Source organism: Cheilinus undulatus, linkage group 1 (genome assembly GCF_018320785.1).
Source record: "Cheilinus undulatus linkage group 1, ASM1832078v1, whole genome shotgun sequence".
Taxonomy (NCBI): domain Eukaryota; kingdom Metazoa; phylum Chordata; class Actinopteri; order Labriformes; family Labridae; genus Cheilinus; species Cheilinus undulatus.
In genome coordinates this window covers 25057279-25069852 of record NC_054865.1, presented here as the reverse complement: position 1 = coordinate 25069852, position 12574 = coordinate 25057279, and the positions used below count along the sequence as shown (strand labels likewise).

Sequence of the window (12574 nt, the reverse complement as noted above, 5' to 3'; positions counted from 1 at the left end):
TTCCATAACTATGACATTTCATCAAATAATTCTGACTAATTATACCATAATCACATTTATAACTTGTCATCAAATAATTCTGACTTATTACCTAATAGTTATTACTTTTCATCAATAATCCTGAACTTCTATCTCACTTTTTTATTTGTATTTATTTTTTATTTTAGTGGCGGAAAAGGGCTTCCATACAATAGAGTTGAAACCATCATTTCCTAAAAAAACTCCAGATACCTGTTGAGGAATGACTGAAAAAGCCTGTAGGGGGCGATAGAAGCTCGAGACCGCTCTACCCCGGTTTTTCCGGTGCTACGTCACTTCCGCCAAAACAAACGTCTCTGTGCAGCTGTCCTAACCGCCCAGGCTGTAACTTTGAAGAGGCGTAAATAGAATAGAAAAACTTCTGGTGGATGAAAAATGAACACCACACTGAAGCACTGGAGGGAGGCAGCTACTCTCATTTTAGCCGCCGGCCACAAGCTGGGACCGGGCCCTTTACTGTCAAGGACACCGCTGAGCAGCGGCGATGGATGGTCACATTTACCTCTCAAGTCCTGCTTTGATTACGACGTTTTAATGCTCAAACGGAGCAGTAAAAGCAGATTCATGCCCAACGCTTACGTGTTTCCTGGTGGTGTGTTGGACTCCTCGGACTTCTCCAGTGAATGGTTGGACATTTTTGAATCTTTTAGGAACTGTCCTAATTTTGGTTTGAGGAGGGTCAAACAACCCCCAGAGACCAGACCACCTATCTTCGCCACAGACCGGCTCAAACTGGGCTCTCCTGTCCCCGGGGAGGTCGCCTTCAGGATATGCGCCCTCAGGGAGACGTTTGAGGAGTCTGGTGTGCTCTTGGTCGTGTCTAAAGTGGAGGAGAAACGTTTGTTAAAAAGCATGGAGGGCAGCTGTGACACGGATAAAGTGCTCCACAACAAAACGAGTTCACTGAGCAGGAGTGAACTCACTAAATGGAGAGCTCTGGTGAACCAAAACCCCTCCAACTTTATCAGGATGTGCAGAGAGCTGGAGGTGCTGCCCAACATCTGGGCACTGCATGAGTGGAGCAACTGGCTCACTCCTAAAGGACGACGAGCAGCTAGATATGATACCGTTTTCTTCATCTGCTGTCTGCAGGATATCCCTCACACACTGCAGGACGAAAAAGAGATAGTGCACTTTAAGGTAGAGACACATCAAATCCTTTGTAATTTGGAGTCAGACATTTATTAAAATGCCTAACCAGGGTCAATAGTGTGTGTAGAATCGTAGCCTCATTTTATTCTTTATGTGTTAATACGTTTTTTCTGTGTGGCCAAAACAATCAACCCCAGGAGACTCAATATTGGGACTTTTTTTTTTTAATGCACCAAAAATGCAGGGGAACTCTTACACATTACAACAACTTGGTACTGAAAGGTACCAATGATGTTCCCATACAGTACTATGCACAGCTTTTCAGGTTCAGAACCACATTTTTTTTTTGTTTGAACACGCTGGCTGGTTCAAAATTAGGTTCAGGAACTGGAACCGGCACGGAGCCCTGTCAGTCTGAAAGGCCTAAGATTGAATCTGAGTCTTGCCATCTCTTCCCCCTCTCTAGCACCAGGTTGTGGCACCAGACCTGTGATGAATCCTCAGTGCCCTATATGCCTAAAACATATGCACACATCTGTATTTGTGCAGTACAGCCCTGATTTTTGTGTTTTGAAGCAGCGGTAGGTTGAAGTATGACTGAAGATCTTTTCTTTAAAGCACTGGTACGTCTCAGGGCCATGAATCATCAAAGCAAAGGTGACTTTGTCCTTTTTTATGCATATGGGAAGTGTTGTTACTTGAACATTATGACAACCATAGTCCCTTGTTTAACATGTGATCCTGAGAGCTTGTATTATCATGTCTTTTGAAGTCATTAGGATCCATTTAATATGTTTGTTTAAACTATGTTAACTTCATATAGCAAGGCCAATCACTGATAAATGTGTTTGTTTCAGCCATGTAGTTTAATACCCAGGGAGGCTTTATTGCTGTTGTAAAAACTATTTGTGTTAAAGGTCAACAGCTGTCCAATGTTCATTGCAAAGATAACAGTTAAGGCTGAAATATAGGTTGTGATTCTAGAGAAAATGAATTAAAACATTTTTCGGCAAGTCTTTAAAATCAAAGCATGTAATAGTTAATCACACATCAAGTATATTTAATCATTATGTGTCATAATATCATGACATGACCACATGAAGTGAGGTGCTCCTCAAATGGACTCCAGATCCTCGTAAGATTTAACTCAGGCCCTCTGAAAAATTGCATTGTATGACCTGATGTGGGCTATTTAATTCAGATGGGCATAATACTGATCTGTCTCAGTCATGTCTCATTCACCATACTTACAAAATATTCATATACAGACACAGAAGGTGTTTGTTCTAAGAATAATGGTTCACTGAACATTAAAGTAGAGGAACATGATTTTCTACATTCCCCTTTTCCTCTTTGAGAACATTTTAAGTGGTTCTGAAACAGTCTCAGGCCACTATGCAGTTATGGAGAAAGAACATGTTTTATCTTTAGCGCTCTCGATACCTACCACTGGACCAATTTCACTTGGAACTGGATTAAAATATCATTGCATGTGGACTGAATTAACCTTATTTTTAGAGGAAAAACACAGCAATAGACATTTTTCTTGTATTGTATCTTGTATTTATTTCTTAAGACCTGAACACAATATACTCTGTGCAAGGCTGCCCCTAAGGGGGAATAAAGGGGAGAGCCTTCTGGGGCCCAGCAAGCCAAATGGGGGACCCATGAAGGTCAGCAAAATCTTGGTCCCTTGTAAAGTTGAGCTGTGTTAAACATATTTTATCTTTAACCAGAAGAATAACAACTCTTATCAAGCAACAACATGTGTGGTTATATTTATTTATGCTGTAGTACAATATAGCATTTTTCTAAATGTAAACCCCTTTTCTTAACACAGAATTAGCCTATCTTTTTTGGTAATGTTAACAATGTAGATGGGCACACTGAACTAAACCATTTGGAAAGGAATGTCAAACTTCATAGTTAAGCCAAAATGGGTGAAGAGGCAAAAATGTCCAGATAAAGTAGAGTTAAAGGGTTACGAGTGGCAAAAAATGATTAAATTGGCAGAGAAAGTGGTGAAAATGGGTCAAACAGTGGAAAATGGTTCTAAAGAGGTAAAAGTAAGTTACAAAATGCAAAAATGACAAAAGAAATGGTGATAAGGGGCTAAAAAGTGGCAAAAATTGCTTAAAAGTGGCCAGAAATGGGGTAAACAGGCAATAAATTGGCAAAAAGGTGGCAAAAATTGCCAGATAAAGAAGTGGAAAGGGGTTAAAAGTGGTAAAAATAAATTGGCTGGAAAAGTGGTCAAACAGTGGCAAAAATGGGTTTCAAAATGAAAAAAAGGGGCAAAATTGGATGGAAAAAAATGTGAAAAGGGGTTAAAAAGAGGCAAACTGATCAAAAATTGGCAAAAAGGATTAAAGAGGCAAAAAGCATCAAGAAATTGCAAATGTTAAGTGCTGTTTAAGTGTTACAAGTGGCAAAAATCAACAAAAGCAACTCAGTGTTTTTGTTGAAGGCATTATTTTGTGTTTGAACAGCAATCAGACGAAATTAAACGTTTCAGTGCCTTCATTTTAAAGTTACTAACTTAAAGCCATGGATGATTTCCTTAGCTGTTGGTCCTGCAAACAATATTTTGACAAGTGAGTTTTATTTATTTATTTTTTTTAAGTATGTTTCCCTACCTAACTTCAGTAAAAAATGCACATCATATGTTCAATAGCTTCTCCACACCAGATGTTCCTCTTCTGTCAACAGGGACCTCCAAAATCTTCATCAAATTCACCGAAGTTCCTAATAGTTGCATCAAATAAGTCACCACAGTAGATTTTATCATGCATCAGTTGCTGGCTCCTGCTGGTGTCCTTTTTATTTACACCTCAGCTTTCACAGTATTTTGCCTCATTGCATGTGCCAAACTAAAAAAAGACTTATCTCTGCTTGTTTCAGTGGTCCACACCCTCAGAGGTCTTGCAGAGCTACCAGGCAAAGGAGTTTTGGATTGCCCCACCACAGTTCTACGAGCTCAGCCGCATGTGCCGTCTACCCCTGCTGAATGACCTCCATAACTTCTCCAGCAAGCGTGCCACAGAGGGCTTAGAGCAATGGCTGCCTGTGGTTTCCTCAAAAGATGGACAGCACATATCACTGCTGCCAGGTGCTTAAATCTACATTCTCTCATCTTTATACAAACCATTAGCAAAGCAGCAAAAAAATGTCGTACCATTGAGTAAATTATTTATTTACTATGGCTTCATATTATGATAAATTAATGTGTCTATTGACATTATATTCCTTACTGTCAGTAGGCATTTATGACACCAATAATAAAATGATGATACCCAATGAGCACTGGCCAGCATTGGTTAAGTTGAAACTTGATTTAAATCAGATTGACATAAGGTGTGAACATCTAAAATTGGACAAATTATGGTTATAACGTCATGTGTGATACACAGCTCTATTTTATACAACGATGGATGCTATTGTTGATAGCTGTCAGAAACAGTTAATCCTGGAAATTTCAGAGACTGATGGTGGAGAGCATTGGACTCAGAAACTGGAAGTTGCGAGGCTGAAAATCAGGTCTACTCCTGTATGCATTTACTTAGTTGGTGACTGTGATGCACTGTTTAGTTACGCAATCATTTTAGTTGCTGCAAATATGAAATTTATCTTCAGAAGGAATCTTGTGACAGAAGCATATTCCCTGGTAAAGATCTGGTCAAAAAGCAGACCTACTTAAACCTACTCTGATTGTCATTTTAATGGTGTCCATAGACATTTTTTAATGTTTTGTCAAAATAAAATGCTCCCTGGGTACAAAGTAGTGTTATCTGGGTAGCTGGAGCCGTACAGCTCCAGTGTTGTCAAAACACTAATGGAAACACTATATTTAGCTACACTGTTGCTTGTAATGAGTGACATAATGCTACATAAGAATAAACACAGGCAGTTTATTGTGGGTCAATCCCATTTCTTCTATTCTCAATAAAACAGCTCACAAGAATTATGTACCTAAAAATAGTCTAAAAAAATTCACAGAAAAAAAATGTACTACTGAAGTACTGCATTTTTAACCTTCATTTCTACAGCATTGGAGTTTACACTATGATCTGTTTTTTAGAGCAGAAGGGCTTTTTATTGATACTGAATGGATTCTAACTAGTGTTAAACTGCTGTTTAGTGTTTATTTCTCGCACATCCAGATGTTACACCTGGCAGAAATCTGCTTTCTATTACTTAATCAAACATGCTCTAGCGTTATAATTATTATGTGTGATCAAACAGTATCAGTTCGCAGGATTTACCTGTTGTTTTTTATTTCTATCTGCTCCTATCCCTCACTCTCCTGTGCTCTACTCTTTCTAGGTGACAGAAGTTACCCATTGGACCTTTCAGAAGACGCTCAGGAGGATTTAAGTTCAGACTCTGAGCAAGAGGATCCACAAGATGCTCCTTCTCTGCACAGAAGTTTGATTATAGATCCGTACACTATCAATCTACAGATCACCATCACGCCAAAATACAACCATCTGCTTCCTGTGGTGGAGCAAGCTGCTTCTCCGGACTCAAAAAGTCAGTTGTGACTCACCTTATCTGCTGTTTAAGCCCCATGACCTCTGTTTGCACACTTAATGAACAGGACAGGCAGCAGTCTGAATCACTGGAGATCATGTCAGGTGGACTAAGATATTTGGAGTTTATGTTCCAAGAAAACATCAGTATGTAGCATGAAGCTGCAGTCTTCACAGGACTAAGATCAGTCAGTCATAAAAACTAAACTTAGGACAAAAAGCAAGAAACTTTGTGTTTGGTAGATTATTTCTTTGCCGCAACAGTGCTCCTTGGCAAATAAAATAATCGTATACCATTTGAAAGCCCGTTCAAACAAGAGTCAATGGCAGAATAAGCTGTTTGGTATTGGCAGAAAATATTTGGCAAATTTTTCATGGGCACAACCCACATACTCAGCTCTGCTGCTCATCCCACAAATGCATGTTCTTTACAAATGTAGCACCATTTTAAAGAATAATAAACAGGCTTCCCAAGGATATAAGATTTATTGCCAAGAAGTATTGTTACAACAAAGAAATAATTTAAAAACACACATTATCTATTAATTTCTTATTTAAGTTGTCAAACAGGCAAAGATATCACAGTTTTTGAAAGTGTATTTGTACCCTCTATTATACCTACAAATGGCATCTCTTAACTCCATCAAAGGAGTGTTGATAGAGGTGAGATGGACAAACAACTGACATGCTATCATGATTTTCATTTTTAATCCTCTCAATCTCCACTTCTTCTGAGAACAGCACAGTCAAGGCCACAAAAGGAGCTGATTTATGAGTTCACAAAGGATGCAGAGCATTCAGAGTGATTCTTTTCAGCTCTCCAAGCCAGTCCTCTGATTGTAATCCTATTTTTATTGATTTTACCTCATTAGTTGACATCTCCAGAATCAGGTTTTTCCAAGCCTTCAGCTGTGACAGGAAGGCAGCTTGCTCAAATCATTGCACAATGTCTTTGTTTTGTTTATTAGTGCATTTGTGACCGTGGTAAACATGTTTTAAAGGTGCTGTATCAATAAAGGATAGCACTTTATATGATGGGGTATGCTTTAAATTGTCATGAAACTGTCATAATCATGGCATGACGCCTGTCATTCACACAAAGTAGGCTTTATGAGTGTTGGCATTAAGTGTCATTCGGTCAGTTATGTCACCCTTAATGCAATAAATTAAGAGCATACTCACTTCTGCATACAACTACACCGTTGGCCATCCCAAATCAAGGGGGGAAGTTTTCAGTGTAGCTTTCACTCTGTCTGATTTTCCTGCAGCTTTTTTTTTCCTTTCCTCAAGAGCCACATAAGTAAACACTGGACTTACCCCACTCTCTCCCTTTGTCTCCAGTCTTCTTGCTGTCTAGCAAGTAAAGTTGACATGAATGACCGAATGAAACTTAATGAGAACATTCATAACTGTTCATAAAGCCTGCTTCATGTGAATGACAAGTGTCATATGACGACGATTTTCATTTCAGTCTTACACATACCCCTTCAAAACAAAGTGTTAGCCAGTAACAATCACTATAAATTATTATTTTTTCTTATTATTATTATTATTAAAGCAGCTAAATGGGTTTCTGCCGCTGTTTATTATTTACAATGGTACATGTTTTGACCTTGTGAATGTCATAGGCTATTTGATTGAACGACTGTAAAGCTTATGTCTGTTTTTTTTTACCTCAGACATATATAATTACCAGACTTAAATAGACTAAAATGATTCTTTATGATCAATTATGCTCCCAGCTTTCATTGTTTTTATACAGTACTGTCCAAATGTCTTAGGTCATCACCAGCCTTTTTGTTTTAATCAAGTTTATTGATGATCCATTATATTAGGTTTTTTTGTTTGTTTGTTTGTTTGTTTTTTGTCAGAATACATTTGCACACAGAATTGGACAAAAGACTTCTACAGACAAAGGCCAACACTGGGTCTGACTTTCCTTTTTTACTGAGGACATCTTCAGCTCTTTTAGGAAGACCGTCTTTTAGATTTTAATTCATCTGGTGGTATATTAAACCAGACTTCTTTATTATATCAGTATATTCCCAGAGATTATCTTTATATTTCTGAATTTTAGAAAAAAATCTTTCTCTGTACACATCCTTGAAAATTCTTATATTGGATTTTTGAAATCTAAGGCCTTAATAAGTATTAAAAAGTCATATTTTTATCAGTGAGAGGCCTTACATTTTAAAGGAAATTTTTACTAAGACATGCCTTTATCCAGTCTTTGTTTTCTGGCTAAATTTATGTATTTGAATCATTTTTGATATTGTTTAGATTCATCTTAGCAAACTTGCAAAAATTTGTTATGATGTCTTACACTATTTGACATAAAAAGTGAATAAAATCAGGAAATTTAGTCCTGGTCTGGTGTACTGAAAAATCTTGCATGCCTTTCATTTTTGACCTTTGGTGTGCACAAAATGGTACTAATTTTTCTCAGTTCAGTATTAAAAAGTCTTTTTTTTTTGTTCTAAGCGTGTCAGAACACTGATATTATTCCAAACTCTCTACCTATCCACCAAAATAACAGTGTTTTTTAATATCAGCTGTTTTTTCTACAGAAATGATTTCACTACAGTAGCAGTCTGCAACGGATCGCAGTCATGCTTGAAAATAAACACAAAGGCTTTTTTCCAGAAGGAATGGACAATAATGGTGGCCTAAGACTTTTGCACTGTACTGTATATGTTCTCTATAATATAAAGGAAATAACAAGAATATCTTGATGTCTTGTAACCATAGTTACAGACTAAAAAACAAAAATATCAAAAGGGGAAAGGGAAGACACCCGCAGCTGATGAGCCTTCTCTCAGCAGGAGTTCATATGTCAATGATGGAGGCTCTGCAGGAGAGCCACTCTGTCTCCTTTGGGTGTCTTCCTTGCTCACAGCGGTGCCCTTTAAGGCAAATTGATAACTCATAAGGCATAATCTCTGCTAAAGGGTTGTACCCATGTGTCTGCCATTTATGAATTCATTTATTATTTAATGAATTAATGTATTCATTATTAATTTGATGTTTTTACTCATGCTGTATCACTGCATTTAGGTCATCTGCTAATGATGACATGTAAGTGCATGTCAGTATATCAGAGTCTAATTTGGAATAAATAAATAATTTCAAATGCATGCTCTTAAAAGACAAATTATATCAAATGCATGCAGGGGTTTTTATTAACTGTATAGATGTAGTCTTAGTGCTGCACTCTAAACCAGTTCTTTAATTTTTATCATCTGGGCTTTGTGGTTTTTAAATGGTAAAATGGAGTAATGCAGGTCAAGTCTGTGTGTCTTTTCTGAACTCAGAATAAGTATGTAAAGAAGAAACTTTGTGGGTGTTTTTTGCTCAGGTTTTTGGCACAGAAACACTAAGTGCACTTAAGAAGTGACCAACCTGCTGGCTTTCTGCAAACTTAGCAGAACGTGACTAAATCAGAAAAAGTGCTGAATAATCAGCATGATAAAAGTATTAAAAGAAAGCCTGTGAAATTTTAATTTAGGTTATAACTTTGTGATTAAAATGTTATTATAATGTTGCTCTATTTAGCCCGAAAATGTCCCCTTCCATCACTTTAACCTGATTGAAACATTTTCTTCTGAAGCACTGCAGCGCAACAGAACAGGTCAGCACCTCTCAATCTCATTTTCATCTTCTCGTCACATTTGCTCTCCCAGCGTGGGGGGATTGGAGAGGAAGCTGAGGTTTAGTCCCTGGTTATAACACCACCACCACCACCAACCCCCCCATCCTAACAGCTCTTCTCCTTCTGACTCTGAGTGCTACATGTGTAGGATGGTGATGGCACAAAGGGGAGTTGAAATAACACAGCTCAACCTTCTGTGCTGTTTTGCCGTTTAGAGTCTGTTGAGGGGTTTCTATAGCAACCCACAGCCTTGGAAACCCACCATCTTCGTCCAGATGAGGTGATGATGCAGTGGTCTGTCTCTGCCAAGCTGTTAGCTCTCCTCTCTGTGAACCAGTCTGCTCACTATATTTGTTTCCAAGCGACGCAGAGAAGTGAATAAAATGTTCTAATGAAATGAAACACCTCCAGACAAATTTGACTCACCTGTTAGACATCACTTTTTATACCTAATGAAGCAAATATTCTAAAACTTTGATGCTGCTGCTGCTATTTTGGGAAGCAGATTACATAACAAGGCTGCAACAAAAATCATTTCGGCAGACCTAAAAAGGTCTTAGAAAGTTGCATCAAAGAAGACTTTTTGCACGAGCATTCCTCCTCTTAAAACACGAGGGACTCAAAAGAAAAAGAGTGCAGCTTTTCAGGAGGTTTTATCTCGTCACTATTTAAATCCCCACCCCTTTCTTCCCCATGTTTAATTAATTGGCTTTATATTTTTGGATCACCGGATGACAATGTGAGTCTGTCGTGAATTTCAAGGGGTTCCTGTCTCACTTGGAGCTTGGTGCCTGTGTGAGGACGACAAGGATAAACAAGATTTCACAGATCTAACCGTGAGTCAGGTGTGAGCTTAGCATGCTGCTCATTTTTTTCTATCAAAGCCCTGCCAAAAAATTACCTCTGCACTGCAGACTCTGAGCTTTTAGAAGGCAAATGATCATGCAGTTTGGCTTTCTTCCCCCACATTTTATGTTTGTCCACAAGTTTGGAGTGAAATGCGGGGAAAAGCTCAATCAAGAAGTAAAACACAGTTGGAAACATAAGAAAGGCACCTGAATAGTCTACTGAATAAACATTTAACGCCACAAGTATTATGCTGTAGCTTGTAGGTTTTACACTTTATAGGTTTTAATGTAAGAAAAATGGAAAAGCATTCGGCTGCAGACCTCTATGGTGGAGCGACCTCAACCCTTGGGTGGGGAGTGCGACGAACAATTGTTGTTGTTTTTCCTTAGTTTGTATGTGTAATTATTTATTTTATCCCCCTTATCTATAACCCTAAGGGTTCAGGTGAATTTAAATGTATCCCCCTCAGTAAATTTTAGATTTTTATTTATAAAATTCTGCTGTTGTGAAAAAAATAGCCACTTACCATAACCTCTGACAGTGAGTGGAAAATATATGTCATTCTGGTTCCCGCTTGGGTAATGTACAATCACTTCCCACCCCACAGTCAAGGTTGCCCCATTGTAGAACCCAGAATACTCCACCATAGAGGTCTGCAGCCAGATCCTCTTGGATAATGTATATTTTTTTTGCAATCTATAAGTCCCACAGAGAGTGAGGCCTCTGCTCACGAGTAGAATTGTTGTATTTAAACACAGTCTTTTAAAGCAGTGGTCCTCAACGCTGGAGTCACCAAATGCCTTCCAAAAAAATAAAAAATACTTTTAATAACTTTAAGTTTTTTATGTTACCCTTAAGAAATAATAAACATACACATTTTAAATGAGTCAAATGTAAAATAATTGTCATTTGGTTAGATTAATGCTGAAATCAAATTAATGATTAAAAATCCTTTAAATGTAAGTCTGCACACAGCTTTTCTTGAAAGTGCACATCTTCAACTATGCTTCAACCACCCTCAGGAATAGTGGGGGTCTCTGGCACCTTTATTTTGGGGGTCATGGGCTCAAAAGTTTGCTGCCTTAAAGTACATACTCCAACCACCTGAAACTAATATCTGAATGCTCTATAAATGCCACCGGTCTATTCACAGGATTCAATTATCTCTAAATTTTAATCTTCAACCAATAACAGACCTTTTATTAGAAGTCACATTGAAACAATTAGCATTTCCGTAATGCAAATAAGAACAGCTGTGGATGGGTCATCCCCCGGTCACTACATGTTTGCTAACTGCAGCAAGTGACAGACAAGCTTATGTCAAAGACAGAAAAAGAGACAGATCTGCGGTAGCCTCTTGACATCAGTCATTAAACACTTCTCCATAATAGGATTTGTTAGCATCATCTGTTTTAGCCTCATGTTCATGTTTTCACTGCAAGATTCTCAACAGTCTTCTGTTGTCATTTTTATTGACCTTGTAAAAGATGTAGCTTTTTTGCCAAATTTAGAACAATAACCTTATGACAAAATGTTCAGTGAATTGAGGAGAACTTAATGTATTTGCCGTCTTCTTTTCCTAGTTCTCAAGGTTTTGATCTCAACCATTAATAGGAATGTAACAGAGTTGTCTTAAAAAGGAAAAATCGATGGCTTTTGTGTGGAAATTTCAATTGGTGGTCAGTTTAATCTTTTTGCTGATCATCTTCTGTAGATGCAAACTGCTGGTGCCATTCAAAAACTTTGCATCTCAATTTTTCATGATTTTTTTTCACAGATCAGTGCTGTTGGTTACCCTTCACATCTGGCAGTGGGTTTTAACAATTTTTAAAACAATACAAGTTGTTAAAGAAGCTGACTACGACCAGCATATTTTTCATTCCCTGGAAAGTTGGAGATAAGAAGTTTTGGCCCGACGCCAAATGTACCTTTTTACTACAGGATCTCATCCTGCAGTCAAACATACTGCATCAATTGTAAGTTTTGCTGCCATTTGTCTGACACCTACCCCCCTGGCAGCGGTTTTAGACATTAAAAGCAACTTTGGAGAAGTAATCTGTCTTCATATGGATGGTCCTGTTTGCTTTTTGGCTCTTAAAGAAACAGCTGAATGTATTTTAGTGGGTTTCATGTCCAGCTAAAACTCTTCACAAGAGCTCTAATGAATGAATTTTTGAAAAGGAAATAAAATCTTACACTTTGGACTTTTAAAATGGTCTGGACTCTGTGTAAAGTAGGCCTTTGTTTTCTTTCCAGTAATGCTGTACATATATATTTAATAGAAGAAAATGTTTACTTTCCCATAGACGAGCTAAAACAACAATGAGAAAACCTGTGCTCTCCACTTGTGTTTCACTTTTCTCACATCATAAAAGCATTAGAGTTACTTGCTGTTAGATTGCAGCATAACACCTCA

General features: G+C 37.9%; 1 protein-coding gene across 1 annotated transcript; it reads left to right on the top strand.

Moving 5' to 3' along the window:
• Positions 1-333: 333 nt before the first annotated feature.
• Positions 334-12308, top strand: nudt19 (nudix (nucleoside diphosphate linked moiety X)-type motif 19). Its single transcript, XM_041792705.1, has 4 exons — positions 334-1179; positions 4033-4240; positions 5455-5661; positions 11936-12308. The coding sequence occupies exons 1-4, from the start codon at positions 415-417 to the stop codon at positions 11977-11979; spliced, it is 1224 nt and encodes a 407-aa protein (XP_041648639.1). The 5' UTR covers positions 334-414; the 3' UTR covers positions 11980-12308.
• The last annotated feature ends 266 nt before the right edge of the window (positions 12309-12574 follow it).

Excerpts from the sequence above, each read along its gene's own strand:
- nudt19 (XM_041792705.1), top strand. The coding sequence starts at position 415 with ATGAACACCACACTGAAGCACTGGAGGGAGGCAGCTACTCTCATTTTA. Across the intron at positions 1,180-4,032 it reads AAGAGATAGTGCACTTTAAG|TGGTCCACACCCTCAGAGGT; the intron begins GTAGAGACACAT and ends TGCTTGTTTCAG. Across the intron at positions 5,662-11,935 it reads TGCTTCTCCGGACTCAAAAA|ATCAGTGCTGTTGGTTACCC; the intron begins GTCAGTTGTGAC and ends TTTTTTTCACAG.